Source organism: Rhizophagus irregularis, chromosome 10 (genome assembly GCF_026210795.1).
Source record: "Rhizophagus irregularis chromosome 10, complete sequence".
Classification (NCBI taxonomy): domain Eukaryota; kingdom Fungi; phylum Glomeromycota; class Glomeromycetes; order Glomerales; family Glomeraceae; genus Rhizophagus; species Rhizophagus irregularis.
The window spans coordinates 3,733,229-3,751,820 of NC_089438.1; the positions used below are offsets into that span (position 1 = coordinate 3,733,229).

Sequence of the window (18,592 nt, forward strand, 5' to 3'; positions counted from 1 at the left end):
TTTTTATAAAATTTGGCCTTGAAATATTAAACCATTAAGGCTGTGTATCTAACTAAAGTTTGGAAAATAGCTGATGGGAGTATACAAATCATATAAACGTCGCTTTCAACTAAAGAATTGCAACAAAATTCGGTTAGAAAAGTATCAGAATGATAAAATAATTAATGAAATAAACAAGTGCTTGGATGAAATGGATGAGAATCAGCTTGAAATGATTTTAAATACTATACAAAGTTAATCTCCTAATTCAACTATAAGAAATAACCAACGGGATAATTTAATTTTAATAATAGAACAATTACCCGATGATCAACTTTTATCTGCTGCTCACTTAATTTCAACAATGCGATATCCAAAAGGACCTAATAAGGGCAAAATTTATTCGCCATACTTACAGAAAAAAGCCTATGAATCCATAACTCAAAGTCTTTATAAGCATCAGCCTACATATAAATCACTACAAGAATCTAATACAAAATTAAAAGCTGATTTTAAAAAGCTTCACCGACAAAATCAAACTTTGATTAGAAAAACACAATCACTTGGAGTTCAAAATAGACATCTTCGTAATCAGAAATCAAGTCATATATCTCAAATCCGTTCTTTAGTTCGATGCTCTCATCAGATCTCTGATGCAACATTTCAAAAAAAAATTAAATCTATCTTTGAAGTTAACAAACGCAGCTATACATCTAACACTGTTTGGCTTGCAACTAGTATCTCGCAAGTTGGTTAAGTATCATTACATTCAACAGTAGAATGTATGAAATTAATTTATGAGTTTTTAATTGGAGAACCCCCACAAAATTGGATATCAATTTCAACATTGCGTACTTGGCATCAGAACGTTTCAGAATTACATGTTAATGCTCAAATCTGTCAAGTTGCCAATGCTTCAGTATTTGGAATTATGGTTGATGAATCAACAAGAGGTGAAACCAAAAATTTTGTTATGTGTTATCAATTCTGGGATCAAAAAAATCAGACACCAGCTGTAGTTATAACCCGGCTTCAAGATATTCAAAAGTGTAATGCAGAAACTGTATGTGATACTGTCATTGAAAATATTAAACAAGATGGTTTAGATCTCACCAAATGTGCGCTATGGACAACTGACAATACAGCTTATATGTCAGGGGATAAAGGTAGTGCGATTACACTTTTTAATAAGAAAACAGGCTTAAAATCATTACGAATTGGATGTGGGCTCCACATAATTCAAATTGTGCTTAATCATTTTGAGCTAGCAGCATTTGGAAAACTATCAAATGGAACTGGTTTTTCAAAAAAATCACATCCATATAATTTACTTTATTTGGCATGGAATTTACATGATGGATACAATGCAAGCGATAAAGACAAACCACTTAATGTAAATTCTCAAATTATTAAAAATCTTTATGATGGATTACTAGGATTCCATTACAACCAATATCAATTACCTCTTCGTTCTCGATGGGACTATGAATTACAAACAGCAAAACAATATTTAAATCGTCATGCTGCTCATATTGAATTTACAAATTGGTTCATTGAAAAACTGGAAAATCGTAAAACTACTCCTAAGACTTATCTTGAAAATTGGCGTCTTTTTAAAACTTGGCTAGTTGATCCAAAATTAAACATTCAAGTTAAATGTTTAGTAAACTTTGCTGAACATTTTTATGAGCCTCTAGTGCAATTCATGGTAAAACAAAATCCTATTCCACGGCTGTATTAAAATGATCAGTTAATTACATTACCTCCTGGCCGGCGTGCTCATGAGATGCCAGATAAAGTATTTGAATGGCATGAGTTTCTCAAAAACCTTACTAATAACTTTGATATGTTTTTTTCCGATCAACTTACAGAAGCTGCAGATTCATTATCTAGCAAGGAATTTGAGATTCTTTTTAACGATTTAGAATATGGCATTATAGAGGCTTTAAAACATTTTGAAAAATGGTTATTACAATGGCTTCATTTGCCATTAGCAGTTTGTCGTCTTGGTGGAAATAATGCTCAACCATTTGCATCTAGTTTTTATCATGTTATTCTTCAAAAGCCTTGGATTTCTTTGCCTTCAGATTTGGAATTACGCTTTGCACAGGATTTGGAGGGTGATATAAATAATGGAATAACTAATGACTTTGGTTTGCGTGAATTGCTATTGCATAACAATGATTTTCTTGAAGAATTTAAACGATTCTGTAGTTGCGATGATCCAAAGTTATACAAATTTCCTAATCTTTATGATTTCGTTAAAAATCATATTTATTTCATTGTTATCCACCAACAACAGGTGGAGGGATTATTCAATAAACTAGATTTGAAGACACACCCGAATATGTCACCAGCAGTAAAACAATCAAAGCTTCGTTTATCATCAGATAAGATCACAAAAGAAAATCTGAACGATGGATTAAAAGATATACGAAAACAAAGAACTAAGTCAAGAAGAACTCCACTCCAAGAAGTCCAATTTGGACCTAATATTGCGTCAACTCTTCTTAAACAAATTCTTGACTAATAATTAAAAATATTTACTTAAAAAGAAATATAAAATATAATTTGCTGATAAAATAATTAATGGTTTGTAAATACAGTACAAATTATATATAAATGAAAAAATAAATTTTTTTATGTACAAAATAATTTTTTTTTTCACGTGTAAAAAAATCTTCAATAGTAAATTTTTATATGGTACTACATATAGTTTTGATTTAATTAGTTGACAGCACACCCCATCGTCACATGAACATACGTCACAACTATATACAATTGCACGCATAAATTAGTAGTCTAAACGTTACTGTTACACACACATAAAATAGCAGTATAAACGTGACGGTTACACACAAAAAAATTTATTATATTATAGATTCAAGAAATTTATAAACATGAATTTGTTTACTATCTCTTACATTATACATTGTATCTTTTATAAACTTATCAAGATTTCCACTGGTTCATCCTCCATTATTCTATAGGGTCACGTTCTTTACATCATAATTTTTCACTTAAAGGTTTTTTTCAATACGAACAATTTTTGATCCTCTGAAATTTATTGGACGAACTTTTTTTTTTTTGAATGAAATTTTTTTTATACTTTATAAGTTACTAAAAAGGATACGACTATTTTTTTTTTTTTTTTTGAGCCATACTTTTTCCGACGCATTTTGATTGTTTACTACTCGTGACACTTGCGGAAGCTTTATTTAACTACAGTATGAAACAGAAATGAAAACTGTCAATGTGTTGACATTTGATAATAAATCATAGACTGTTCCAGTTGGTAACATGATTTCGAATCAGGACTTACGTTCCGCGGCCCATTCTCTCAGTCCTCACCATCTTCTTCTCCTCATGTCTCTTTTTCTCGCACGTCATCTTTGCCGCAGCATCTCCAATTGCTATCCGCTGAAAAGGAATGGATGCATAGAGCTTCGATTCAAGGTCCCGTTAGGACTTCTTATTTCTCGTGGCGTCGAACGGTTCGGATATGTAGCTTTAAATATAGATTTATGTAGGGGCATTTTCCGGGTAGTTGAGCTTAGGTTTTCTCTATAGGGGTTTAGGGATATGCGGGAAATTTCATATCTACAGTATTAAAAATTAAGTTTGTTTCTTTGCTTAGCTTTTTTGTTATATATTAGGGATTTTCGTGCGGTTAATTTATTTTATTGATTCTTTTTGATGTATGAAATTTATGTGAATTAATAAACATAAAGTATTACTGTTAAAAAGCAAAATTACAATTTATAAAATTTTAATAATATCAAATATTTGTTAAACTTTTTATATTTTATGGATATCAGATATTGTACGGTGTTGGTTAACGTCACTTCGCGACGTTAACCTGCTCGATATTGTACGCAAATATATCGTCAGCTTTAGTATTATTATTTGACCTAGAATTATGATACTTTGTAATTCCAGCAATTAAATGTTAAAAATATACTTTATTTATTTTATAATAAAACGTTTATATACATACTAATATAAAAAAAAAAAAAAAAACTATTCAAATTACGATCAAGAAACCTTGAAAAAATTAACTCATCAAGAGTAATTTTTTATGCAAGAAAAAAAAATCGGATATAATAATATTTACATAATGTGCGCCTGAATATCTATGATAAAAAAAATATATATTGTTAAATTATGTAATTATGTAATTTTGTTAATAAAATTTAACATTTAAAAACAAAATCTTACCGTCAGGAAATTCTAATTCATCTTATTCTTCTGAATGAACGAAGATTTGGATTGTTATACATCTCACCTTCGTCTATCAAATATATAATATATATTTTAACAATGAAAAAAAAAAAATACTATAAAGTGATTATTATAAGAATTGTTTACGTACCATTATCTTTAATATGAAGATTCATTGTTTGCTGTTGCATTGGTTCAATCTTATAATTATTTTGAATATCTAAAAATAAATTAAAATCATATTAATAAAATTACAATAAAATCAACACTTTAAATTATTTTACTTACCATTTTTTGAGCTTCTTTTAAATATTTTGGATATTTTTTTGCCGCTAACTATATAATTTTTTAATATAAGTTATTCATTCATTCGATTATTTTATAATAAAATATATTATTTAATTACCTTTAAATATTTTTGAAATATTATTTTTCTTACTACTATTATTAGGAATATGAAAATCATTGTGAAACGCTATAAAAAAAATTAATCATTTTCATTAATTAATTTTTATAAATTAAAATTATATAAGAATTTTGTTTAAATTATACAGTACCTTCTTGTTCATCTATTATTTTAGTTAAAAATAATGGTATTAATACTTTAATACTCTTTAATTAATTAGAAAAGTAAATAACTGATATATTACCTTCTGTCGCGTTCCTTGGCTCAGGAAGATTATCAAATCGATGAAGTTTACTTGTAAATAGTTTACTATTGCCGGAATAGGTTTCTATCTCAAGATTATTATTTTCTTCTAACCGAGATGATTCATTTGATTTAGTTTGATAAGATAGGTTAAGTTTATCTATACTATTTATAAGTGTTTTAATGTCTGGTCTTTTTGATGGGTCAGCATCCCAACATTGTTTCATCAAATTTTTATATTCTAAAGGAGTTCCTGGTACAATTTTTGGTCTTATACCATTAACAATATTCATAGCAATATGATAATCATGTTTGTATCCAACAAATGGTGGTTGTCCAGATGAAATTTCCCACATGAGCATTGCAATGAAATAAATATCAGATTTAAAAGTTTGTTCTTTTCCAACAATAACCTCGGGTGCTATATAAGGAAGATTGCCGTATATACTTTTTAATGGTTTATCTGCAGGTCCACAAAATCCAAGATCGCTAATATAAAATTTTTCACCAGTTGTAAATAATACATTTCCAGAATGCAAATTTCTGTGAATTACATTTTCATAATGAATTCTTTCAAGTGCTTTAATTATATCAGTAATAATTTCAATTCTTTCTTTCCACGTAAGTTGATTATGATTTTGTTGTAAATATCTTCTTAAATCTATATCCATCATATTCATTACAAGCATATAATTTCCATTTGATGGATTTCGTGTTAATCCAAAACATTGAACAATATTAGTCCATTTATTACTTATATTTAAATATGATTTAGCCTATAAAAAAAAAAATTAATCAAAAAAAATGTTCAAAAAAAAAATTTATTTGTCAAATTTTTTTTTTATTACAAACCTCTTCAAGCCAATTTTGATTCGCATTTCCAACATTTTTTAATTTTTTAAGTACTACATTATGAGTTCCAAATCTTTTTAATTGTTGATCATTAGAATTCCATTCTTCATATGATCCATCAATCCAATTTGCTGTATAAATTTTGGAACATCCACCTTTTGTTAAATATTTGATATTTTTTAAATTATTATATGGAATCCATTCTGGTATTGCATTTGGTATCAATGTTTTCATTTGACAATCTTGTATTAATTTATCAACATTATCATTTCCAGATGACCAATTTGAAAATTTAGATTTTAAATGATTTCGAATACAATGTTCACAATATGTTGTAGCTAAACATTCTTGATTACAATTTTCACAAATTCTTTTTGTTCCTTTATTAAAAGTAAGTTTATTAAGATCGTAAGTTTTAGTAATAATTCCTATCGCTTCAGATTTTTCATTATCAGTAAGTGATTCATCATTAAGAAGTGCTTGTTTTCTGAATTCATAGACTTTTTGTGCATCATTTCGAATATTGTGGTCTATTAATGCATATGATCTATTAAGTGCATCATTGATTAATTTATTGTTACCATACGACATGATGAAATATTGTTATAAGGAAACTTAAAATTTCTTTTATGAGTATATTTATTGATTTTTTTGAATGAAAAAAAAAAAGAAAGAAAATTTTGAAACCGGTATTTTTCTCTCTCTATATATATACTGATTTCTATATATATATATAATACTGTATGTAATAATATACACTTTTATATATACATGTTTCCATATATATACTTGTATAAACTGAAACTAATGTATATAAAGATACTGTTAAATATATACCGTATTTCTATATATACATTGTTATATATATCGTATTTCTATATATACATTGTTATATATACCGTATTTCTATATATACATTGTTATATATATAGTATTTCCATATATATATATATATTTACCGTATATATATATATATACAATGTTATGTATTTACCAAGTATATATATACATATACATATATATACAATGTTCCGTGTTATTATATATACCGTGTATATATATATTTAGCTCCGAGGTTTTATATATTAAAATAGTAATATATAACCAAAATGAATGCTTAGATTAAAAGCAACATTGTTATTTTTTTATGCATGCAAATCCATCTACACATGCAAATCAGTGCACACTTGTACAAAAAAGGAAAAAAATGAGGTTGTCATTATATAATGACACATAGACATAGACGTAAGATAAAGCACCACGTCAAATATTATTAATATTATTAATATAATTCCCACCATTTTTCTATTATAATGTTAATTTTAAGTAATTGTCATCCTTAAATGTCCAAAGTCCTGCAATTATAACCGGAGATTGCAGAATTTTTAAATTATTTCCCTTTTTAAGGATCTGCAGGATGAGGCATGGAGCGTACGCTGTACAACATCTACAACATCTGCTAATTACTTGTCTGAGTATCACCACTCGCCAGTTTTCATTACTTTATGGAAAGATGAATAGAGCATTATCGCACTGACATTTAACACTCTTGTTGAACTTTTTTATCAAGAAAAATAAAAGCTTGGGCTAATGGGCTTTTTTATCGTTTTTACAAAATATTTCAACGTCGTTTTTGTTTGATATTTTTCTTTCCAAAAAAAAAAAAAATTCAAAAAATATACATATCCTGAATAACGAAAGTTGGTTTAATAAATATGAGAGTCTCAAAATAATAAAGTTTGTAATATTTTATGACTTTTTGTCATTTTTTTGACCATAAAATTTTTGGTCAAGCAATCGAAAGAGAAGTATTTTTTTTTTATAGTTTAAAATTAAAAGTCTTTTATTATGCTTGCAGTAACTATTATAAAAAGAAATTATTCATTCTTTCTAATTGTACATAATTATATCAGCTGGAAATAAAATCCTAATTTATGTGATAGGCGACACACGCGCTTTAATTTAATTAAAATCCAGTATTTTTTTTTTAATGGATTTTCTTACAATTTCATTTTAAAAATAAGCCTTATATTTTATTAAATATTTTGTATTCACATCGACCAATAAATCTTTTAGTGATGTAAATTGGTGGTGCTCGACGCAATGCAGGATAAACGCGCTATTACATATATTAAATGTTAAATCATATGGGTATTTTTAATTTTCTTTTTCAGGTATTGTGAATTAGAATGATTTTTTCTTATTAGTTCATTAAAGCAGTGACTATTTTTTTCTTTTTGTTGTTTGTAATAGAGCATTTAATCTTAGTCATTGAGATCGCCCAACACGTCTTCATTGATGCCTTTCTCACATTTGATCATGTGCCACAAAATCCGGTGAATAACAATGGAAATTGGTGCAGTGTCACCCAACAACAAATTTTTAATGGATAATGCATTATACAGTATGTCACCTGTACTACCACGTTTAGGTAGTGTGGTAAGATTCCCCTATTGAGTGTATTACAAAAACTCATATGAGGAACACTATACAATCTATACATGCATGATTGCATGTGACGATTTTTTTCTTTTAGGAACAACTCAATAACAATGTTGCGTTTCAACAGGATTAATTTATACTATATATACTATTGGGCTTTTTCCATTTTACTTGTCTTTCTTTTAAATATTTTATTTTACTGTATATAATTAATTTTTACTACAACTTTGGTTAGAAAATTGAGATAACGAAAAAAAAATTACAATAAAAAAATGAATAAAATAAAATAAATTAGTAGCAAAAGAGTCTTTTCTTTTTATTAGTTTATAATAACAAAAGTAAAAAAAGCTAATTAAAAAAAGATTATATAAATAGATATTGAGCTAAAAAACCAAAAATAAAAAAATGATTAATAATTAAATCACAAAATTATATCGACCTGGTCACTGATCCAAACCTAAAGCGAAAGAACAAAAAAAAATTAATTAAAAATTCGGTTTAAAAAACCGTGAGAGAAAAAAAATTTTTTTTTTAGAAAAAAGAGAAAAAAGAATAAAAAAGGGTTTAATCGTTATCTTGGTTTAACCGTTAAGTGTTAACAAGAATTTTTTCGCGGATTGGCTATCGGAAGTCGGAACGTGCACATGAACTTGACAGCCAATCAAAATATTCTAACCATGAATAGATCAGGCGCAGATACATCACGGGTTTTCATGTTGCATGGCGTATCGATTTTTGAAGTTTCCGCTTGTTTTTAGACGCTAGAAATTGGCCAATCACGTGATATTTTGCCGACAATTTAGTGATGTGTTTTGGAAGCTTCTAATGATTTTTTCTTGGAATTGGATCTTCCGACCTTTCCAAATCCAACGTATGGATATTTTTCTGATATGAAATGAATTTTATACGCAAAGCATACATTAAAATTTTCGTATATAACCTTTTTCAATATCATAAAAAGAAAATAATTTATAATTATATATACTAACTAATTATTTTTTTTTAAATTGATATATAATTTTTTTTTAGCCTGAGAAAAATTGATAAAATTCGTATAAATAATATTAGAAATAGAATTTTTTAGCTTGGGAAATAATTATAAAATATATATTTATTTGGTTATTAAAAATATAAAAGAATTCTTTATTTTAATAATAATTATATATATTTGTAGTTTTGTACGACTTTCAATTTTAATAAAGTTCTGACCAGTTATACTGGAAAAAAAAAATAAGAATTATATATATAAGTACTATAAAAACTTTAAAACTTTCAAAAAAATTATTCCAAACTACTCAGAAAATAAAAAACGCGCTTCTAAAAGAAACAAAAAAAAGAAAATCAACAGAAAACTTCTATTTAGGAAAAAATTAATAATTTTGAAAAATGAAATTTGATCAAGATCGACAAGCTCAATTTCGATTCTGAATTTCTGATCACATGCTGTGATCAAAAGAACAGCCAAATATTCGATCGACAAAAAAGAATTTTCTTTTACTGTATTTCTATATTTGTTTTCCAAGACGAAAAACGACAAACATTTACAACTGCGTTTTTTCATTGTTTATTTATTAACAACTTTTTTCATTGTTTATTTATTCTTAGTTAATAGTCTTTCCACTGTCTTTCCATTTAGAAATCTGCATTTATTATTTTTATTATCTATAACTAAAATAAGAATATTGACAATGGTCAGATTTCTATTTTTGGGAATACAAAAATGATGTTACTCATAAATTTCAAACAATGAACCGATTATCAATAAATATGATCCAGTTCAGATTTTTTTTATTTTAATAAAATTTCATCTCTCCTATTTTTAACATTAATAAACATTATTTATCATAATATTTCGCAATGTCTTTGGACACCTATAGAAACCAAATCCTTTCAAACTCTAGTGAGGGAAATGTCGAAGTCAATCAAAGAGACTTAATTGATAAGATTTTGGCTCGGTAAGTCATTAATTTTTGTAATATGTGTGTGTACATACTTGTTTAAACATTTTAACAAAGATGAAAAAAAAATAATTTTTTTCTTTTTTTTTTAGATATTCCTGTAAATTTGTAATATATCGGGAATTAATGCAAAATTCTGGTAAAAATCTTTTGTATTTTCTTATATATTTGATTTATAATTAATAGAAAATTTATTTGATTCTTTTATCATTTTACGTATTTCATTAAATAAAGATGATGCGGAATCATCAAGCGTTAAAATTATATTTGAAACCAATGGCAGTAAAATTACAAGAATATTATTTAAAAATAATGGATTCGCTTTTAGATCTGAAGATTGGAATCGTTTAGTGAAAATTGCCGAAGGAAATCCTGATGAACAAAAGGTAAGGAAGAAATCTTATTTTTATTTCATATAAATTAAATCATTTTTATCACTTTTATAAGTAACATTCCTTTTTATGATATTAACAGATAGGAGCTTTTGGCGTAGGATTTTATTCATTGTTTTCTGTTACTGAAAATCCATTGTAAGTAATTTATTTTTCTCTTTTACTTAACGAGATCTATTTATTAACAAATAATTCTATATTTATAGTGTTTCCTCTGGTGGACAAGGAATGGCTTTCTATTGGCGCGGGAACCAAGTATTCACGAAACAAGGTCCAATTGATGATGATGACAAAGGTTGGACTACATTTTTAATGGATACTAGGGAACCTTTAGAGGTAAATATTTCTTGAACATTATTATATACGTCTCATAATATTTGTACGCTAACGTATCTTTTTTTTTCGTTAATTAGATACCAAATATTGAGGAATTCGCACGTTTCTTGGTCAATTCATTGGTAATTAATTTAATATATAAATGTCGATATTATTATTTTTTATAATTAATATCATATTTCATCGGTTTACAATAATAGGGGTTTACGGAAAATCTTCAAGAAGTATCTATGTATATTGATGATGTATTGATAATACAACTATCAAAGAAAATGCAAGAACCAAAATTGGTTGAAATTGCATCTGGCTTAAATACATTTTCTCCAAACAATATGTTTCATCTCACATCTGTAGATTTTAGAGGTGTTCAACTAGATGTTAAAAGGTTACTTATACCAACGAAATTGAACATAAAACAACTTCGTTCACACATGTATCAAACATTAGAAGAATCTATATTATTTAGAATTGCCAATGGAAATTTAGACGTTAAAGTTAGCAAAGAATTTTCTGCAAAAATGGAACGAGTTACTAAGAAAAAGCCACCAAATAATACGTTCATTCAAATGATTTATGCTGAATTTGATGAACGTAATTTATCTAAAGATGATAATAAAGATATTTCTCCTATATATAAAGATTTAATTTCATATCCTGAACAAGGAAAAATATATATTGGTTTTCCAACTAATCAAACAACCGGTTCTTGTTCTCACTTAGCAGCTCGTGTAATTCCTACCGTAAGTATATTTTAACTTGTTATATCGTATTTTATTATGATGATAATCGATAACATTACGTTATCTTAATATAATCTTCTAGATGGAACGAGAGTTGATTGATTTTGCTGAACCAACATTAGCTGAATATAACAATGAAATGTTATGTTTAGCAGGAACATTAAGTAGAATTTTATATGAATATGAAATGGCTCAAATAACAAACTTTTATAATGAAATTATCAGTTCCGATATTGAAAACAATGAAGAAACCAAACGACCTGAAAAGAGTACATCTAAGTCAAGATCGAAAAGGTCGTTATATAAATGGCTTAAAAAACGAGTATTACATTTTAGTTTCAAAAAACGTACATCAATCGTACAAATGACACAATATGATGAAAAAATCTCTCCCTATCGTAAATGGCTGGAAAAATGGGCAGCATATGCCATAGCACACTTTACATACAATACAGGTACTCCGAATATGCAAGTTAGCACAATAGCAGAAACACAATTTTCAAGTTGTTTGAAACAAAACTTGTTGATTTTATCAACGCATGGTGTTCTTCCAATATCAAATGTTCGCTTGCCTAATCCAAAAATAACAGGATTCATAAAGACAGTACCACTCGTTCCAAAAAATTTGTTGGAACAATGTAATCTGTTTTTTAATAAAGCCAAAGAAGTAGAGCTTATAGCAGAGTTAGGTTTACAAGATATTTTAGATGAATTAAAAATCCGAACATTGTCTGAAGAAGAAATTATTAAGCTTTTGAAATGGTGGATTTCTTATTTGACAGAAGATAATAATTTTGACACGCAACTTTTGAAATTTGCTCGAATTGGGGATAGTTCTCAAACTCTGAATACAATTCAATTTTATTCGAACCCAAATAAAATTCCCTTAGATATGAGTATTCCATTTGAAGTATTACCAAATAATATTTCCAAAAATTTTACTGGGCAAGAGCTTGAAAATAGATTTGGATGGACCGAATTGCCTTTGGTTAATTGGGCAAAGTTTATTGTCAAAAAACCTGAATTAGAATCAGATTTTGAATTTGCGGAAAAAGTTCATCATGTTATAGCAAAGAATTTAGAAGATATTTCACAAGAAGATAAAGAAACTATTCGTCAGTTATTTGTTGAAAAGAAATGTATTCCAACTGAATTTGGAATGAAGTATCCCAACGAATCTTATTTCCAAAGTGTTGATCTATTTCCTAACTTACCAACGATAAAATTTCAAGACTTCACATCGAGCGTTCGACGTTTGATGGAACATTTTGGAGTTCGAATGGTAAAATAAATGTTTCTAAAATTTATTTATATGTATAATCATTTTAGTTTTTAATAACTAATCAATTTTGTAGTCTGTAGAATTAAAACTCATTCTTAAACGACTCGTTAATCAAGAAGATTGTTATTATATTCAAATCATAAAATATCTTGCATCAATATCAGATGATCTCAGTGAAGATGAAAAGAATATATTAAAAAACGAATCCATCTGGCCTAAAGAAAATTTATCAGGTTCACAGCCAACAGGAGAAATTCAACGTTTTGTTGCTAGAGATTTATATATACCTTTAAGATCACATCGTGAATTTGGTTTACATTTAATTGATTGGAATGTAGAATGGTCTAATAGCTCAAAAGAAGGTAAATTCATTATTATTTAATTTGTTGCTTAATTTGTCAAATTATTTGTAATTAACGAACCATAATTTACAGGAAAATTTCTAATTGAATTGGGTTTACGAAAACATCCCAATCTTGAGACAATTATCAAACTTGCGGCACCTCCAACTGATCCAAAAATTCGAGAATTGGCTCTTAAATATTTTATTGATAATTTTGATATTTATTCTCAATTTTACAAACCAGAAGTAGTCAATATTGCATTTTTACCTTGTTCAAATTCCGATACTTACGCAAAACCTTCAGAGTGCTACGCTGATGATAAATGCACGATAATGAATTTCCAAATTATACGTGAAGATTTACGTTCTAAAGCAGAAAAATTAGGCGTTCGTCAACATCCTAATCATGAAAAACTCGTAAAGTGGTTAACTGAGAATCCACCACAAAATAAAAACAAGGCAAAAGAAATTTTTGAATATCTGAGTTCACAACAGAAAGACTTTACTGACTTAGAGTGGAACACCCTTAACGATTTCGAATTTATTCCAATTCAAGATGTAAGTCAATCCGAAATCATTAACAAGCTTATCAAACCACGCGAATGTCTCTTTAAACTTAAAGAAGAAAGGTATATATCCATTAAATATAATCTTTTTTTTTTTAATAATTATTACGACTAATTATGATGACATTTTATAAATATTATTTTTTTTTTAGCTTGAATGATTTCTTTCCCTGTGTCGATTTTGGAACAAAAGCCAATAAATTTTTGGCCAAGTGTGGTGTTAAAGATGAACCATCTTCAGCAGACTTTGTCCAATTATCAGTTAACTCTTCACATAAATTGTGGAATTTATATTTAAAGAAATATTTGAACATTTTGGAAATAATTAACCCCAATCTCGAAATAATCCTTGAACTATCAGCACCTCCAATGGATCCTAAAATTCGTGAGATGTCTCTTAAGTATTTTATTGATAATTTTGATAAAAAGTATTCAAAACATTATAAACCAGAAGATATCGATATTGCATTTTTACCTTGTTCAAATTCCAATACCTATGCAAAACCTTCAGAGTGTTTTATTGATGATAGATGCATGATAATGAATTTCGAAACTATACGTGAAGATTTACGTTCTAAAGTAGAAAAATTTGGCGTTCGTCAACATCCTAATCATGAAAAACTTGTAAAGAGGTTAACTGAGAATCCACCACAGAATAAAAATGAGGCAACGGAAGTCTTCGAGTATTTGAATTCACAACAACATGACTTTGCTGATTTTGATTGGAATATTCTTAATAATTTCGAATTTATTCCAATTCAAAATGAAAGTCAATCTGACGAAATTATTAACAAACTTGTCAACCCACGTGAATGTTTCTTTAAACTTAAGGAAGAAAGGTATGTACTTGAATATAAATCTCTTTTTTAATAAATATTTATTATTATTTTCTTAAAAGTATTATTTTCTCCTTTTTTTTAGCTTGAATGATTTTTTTCTCTGTGTTGATTTTGGAACAAAGGCTAATGAATTTTTGGCCAAATGTGGTGTTAAGGAACCATCTTCAGATGATTTTGCCCGATTATCAGTTAATTCATCACATAAATTATGGAATTTATATGTAGAAAAATATCCGAACATCCTAGAAAAAATTAATCCCAATCTCGAAACAATTCTCGGACTGGCAGCTCCTCCCTCTGATCCTAAATTTCGTGAAATGGCTCTTAAATATTTTATTGACAATTTTGATAATAAGTATTCAAAATATTATAAACCAGAAGATATCGATATTGCATTTTTACCCTGTTCAAATTCCAATACCTATGCAAAACCTTCGGAGTGTTTTATTGATGATAGATGCATGATAATGAATTTCCGAGCTATATGTAAAGATTTACGTTCTAATGTGGAAAAATTTGGTGTTCGTCAACATCCTAACCATGAAAAACTCGTTAAGAGTTTAACTGAGAATCCACCACAAAATGAAGATGAGGCAAAGAATGTTTTTGAATATTTGGACTCACAACAGCATGACTTTACTGATTCTGATTGGGGTACTCTTAATAATTTCGAATTTATTCCAATTAAAAGTGAAAGTCAATCTAACGAAATTATTAACAAACTTATCAAACCACGCGACTGTTTTTTTAAAGAAGAAAGGTATGTACTACTTCTCAAATAGATAAATCTTTCTTTTTTTTTAACGAGGAAATTATTAATCATCTTAAGATATTTATAATTTTTTACTTTTAGCTTAAATGAATTCTTTCCATGTGTTGATTTTGGAACAAAAGCCAATAGATTTTTGGCCAAATGTGGTGTTAATAACGAGCCATCTTCAGCAGATTTTGCCCGATTATTAGTTAACTCGCCGAATAAATTATGGAATTTATACAAAAATGATATAACAAAATATTTGGAAAAAATTAAATTTAACGAGAATCTTGATAATATAACTTTGGGAAAAAAGAAAGATGATGATAATTTAATAGCTATTAAAATTGGTCATAATAGTAAAAGAAATGATGATTATTATTTGGCATTAGTAAAAGAAATTTACATAAATGATGATAAAGTATATCAGCAAGTTTTAAATCCGTTAGTAGCTCCTAAAAACTTGGAATCTTTATATAAGGTATGTTTAATAAAGAATTATTTTAGATAAATGATGTTTGGTTATTCTTTATTAATTACTTTTTAAATTTTAGAAATTGGGATGTAAATCGTTATATGAGTCTGTAACAAAATCTGTGGTTCCACATGGCCATATTCAAAAAACTAAGTATTCTCAACAATTACAAAGAATTATCAGGGAACGAGCGAGCTTGTTCTATTTAAATCATTCTGAAGAAGAGATTAAAAATGATAACAAGTGGCTTAAAAAACTAAAAGTTAGAGAGGTTGAATATATGGAAACAAGCTATAAATTAGAATCCATTACGAAAAATGAAAGAAATAATATTACTACCAATATTAAAGAAAGTACGAACTCATGGACTCTTTATGTGACGTCTAACTCTAATTTAATTGATATTTCACAAAATATACTCAGCAATATTTTCAAGTTATATAATTCGAAAGATATTTCTTATTTTAACACGATTTTAACCGCACCTTTATCAAGCTTAAAACATATGGGGATATTCGAACCTGAATTACCTATATCTTCTTTATTGAAGGATGACCAACAATCACAACAACAGGATGGTAGCGAAGATATTGATATTAAATCTTTTGAAAACGAGAAACCGATTACCATAACTTCTGAGAACACACAAGATTTACGAAACTTATTACAATATTCCATAAAATCTCGTTATTCTAATTCAGAAAGTAATTCTAATATTAAAGGTCTTACAAAAACTTGTATCAACGAAAGTCAAGTGAATTCCTGTGATATTATACCTGGTAATAAGCAATATACAATTTAAATTTAATTTAATTTGTTTATTATACTTTTTTTTTATTAATTTGATTTATTGACTTCAGGTTATTCAATGCGCTGCGTTGGAAATTCACAAAAGATTGAACTCTATGTTTCTAATGGTATTGACCAATCAGAAATCTTATCTCAATCGCGGATTGCTCCATTGAGCCAATTCATAAATATACTGAAAGATCTTGCAGATGTTTTTGAAATTACGCCAAAAGCCATTCATATATTTTATGATAATAGCGTAAATTCAATTGCATTTAATCGTGATGGAGCGTTATTTTTTAATTTAAAATTTTATATTGGATTACACGAACAAGAATGTAAAAGCAAACCAACGATTGATGCCATGACCTATTGGTTTATGATGTTTTGTCATGTATTGGCACATAATTTTGTTCAACTTCATAATTCTGAATTTGAAGTAAGTATAAATTTTTTTTAAAAGTTTTTTATATTCTTATATACAATGTCTAATGCGTTTTTTTTTTTCAATAGTATTATTATTCGTCATTCGCAAAAATTTATATGCCAAATTTCTTAGGAAAAATGAAAAAACGTAAAATTACACTCAGGAGTTTCAACATTAAAACCTTTTGGAAAAATTTCAGTCGGATTTTAACTTGAATTTAAATTAAAATTGAACGCAAGGACACGGATATAGAGGTGAAAATTATGAATTAAAATGTAGTTCGACTGATATTTATTTATTTATTTATTTATTTATTTTTTGACTCTCCAAACCTTTTTTATATATAATATTATTTTTTATATTTAGTATATTGTAAATAGCTTACTTATGTATATTAATAATTAATAATTAAATTTATTAGAGATGGTTAGCTTTGGCCGTGATTGAATAGACATAAATTTAATAGTTTTAGATTTAATAGATTTAGATTATATTTAATAGATTTATATTTAATAGATTTAGATAAATAAATTAAAATATATCTCGGATATATAATGTGCAAAGCTTTTTTAAAATTTAAATAGTTCTCTAAAGCCTTAAAGACTCTTTCGTATGTGACTGAAAGGAATTTTTTTCCAAATCGTACTACAAAGTTTTATTTGCTCAACGCTCGTTGATTTTTATGTTAATGTCTTTTGTTATTAATAAGAAATATACCAGATAAATTGACAATAATATATTATATACTGTATTTTGAAATTCGGGTCAGAAATGAAAGGTTATCCGAACGATTTGATCATTAATTAAACCATTATAATAAAGAATTAAGAATATAATAATTACATTAATAGTTGAATACTTTTAATATCGGATTCATTAAATCATATAATTCGGATAAGTATACGTATAAGAAAAAAAAAATTTCAATAAAGACCAAAAATAAAAACCAAATTCGGGCGGATTTTAAGCAAATTAAATTGCGTGCAATTATGTGACTATGCGACTTGTATGACAAAATTTCCGATTATATACGTTCTTTTCTTTAATCAATATTAAATTATGTCCGATGTTTATAAGGAATAAATTATCAATATATCTGATAATTAACAAAATGCATAAGAATACGATTCTTGCTAACGAATCTTTTATTATAATTGTGAAGATTACCAAGAAGTACGTTATAATTATGTTGTAATCATTGAATTCGTAATTGTTTGAAAGAAAATTTTTAAAGCTAAACGTTTGGAAATAATATACAGCTAATAAGTCAAACGGAATCGGCTGGGTATTTACTATAACTTGACTATTATTAGATTTTGAAATGAAATCTTGTGAAACTCCGCAGAATATTCATTCTCATCAGTTACAATCTTATTTTAAGAAATTTTACGTATTTTTAATTATAATTTACTTTTAATAAACTAAAGCACATAGCTATATCGAAAAGATACAGTTTTTCGATGCGATTTCGTATAAAATGAACGTGACAATTCTTGCGATAAATAGTTTTCCTTATTAATATTTTCTTCATCAATAAAAAAATTTTTG

The 18,592-nt window shown here is 27.1% G+C and overlaps 2 protein-coding genes across 2 annotated transcripts; one reads left to right on the forward strand and one right to left on the reverse strand.

Annotated features, from left to right (window-relative positions):
- Positions 1 to 4,089: 4,089 nt before the first annotated feature.
- On the reverse strand, positions 4,090 to 5,076 carry OCT59_002291 (uncharacterized protein; the record flags this gene model as incomplete). The annotated part of the gene is made up of 8 exons (XM_066144405.1): positions 4,090 to 4,112; positions 4,198 to 4,209; positions 4,265 to 4,270; positions 4,352 to 4,420; positions 4,489 to 4,536; positions 4,607 to 4,675; positions 4,758 to 4,769; positions 4,851 to 5,076. 8 exons carry the CDS (start codon positions 5,074 to 5,076, stop codon positions 4,090 to 4,092), a joined length of 465 nt encoding a protein of 154 aa, XP_065995569.1.
- A 4,924-nt stretch (positions 5,077 to 10,000) lies between these two features.
- Positions 10,001 to 17,615, forward strand: OCT59_002292 (uncharacterized protein; the record flags this gene model as incomplete). The annotated part of the gene is made up of 16 exons (XM_066144406.1): positions 10,001 to 10,098; positions 10,194 to 10,240; positions 10,336 to 10,487; positions 10,576 to 10,631; positions 10,700 to 10,829; positions 10,907 to 10,951; positions 11,030 to 11,569; positions 11,652 to 12,851; positions 12,925 to 13,213; positions 13,286 to 13,823; positions 13,913 to 14,599; positions 14,682 to 15,359; positions 15,453 to 15,834; positions 15,908 to 16,607; positions 16,689 to 17,056; positions 17,131 to 17,615. 16 exons carry the CDS (start codon positions 10,001 to 10,003, stop codon positions 17,257 to 17,259), a joined length of 6,039 nt encoding a protein of 2,012 aa, XP_065995570.1. The 3' UTR covers positions 17,260 to 17,615.
- Positions 17,616 to 18,592: the final 977 nt, after the last annotated feature.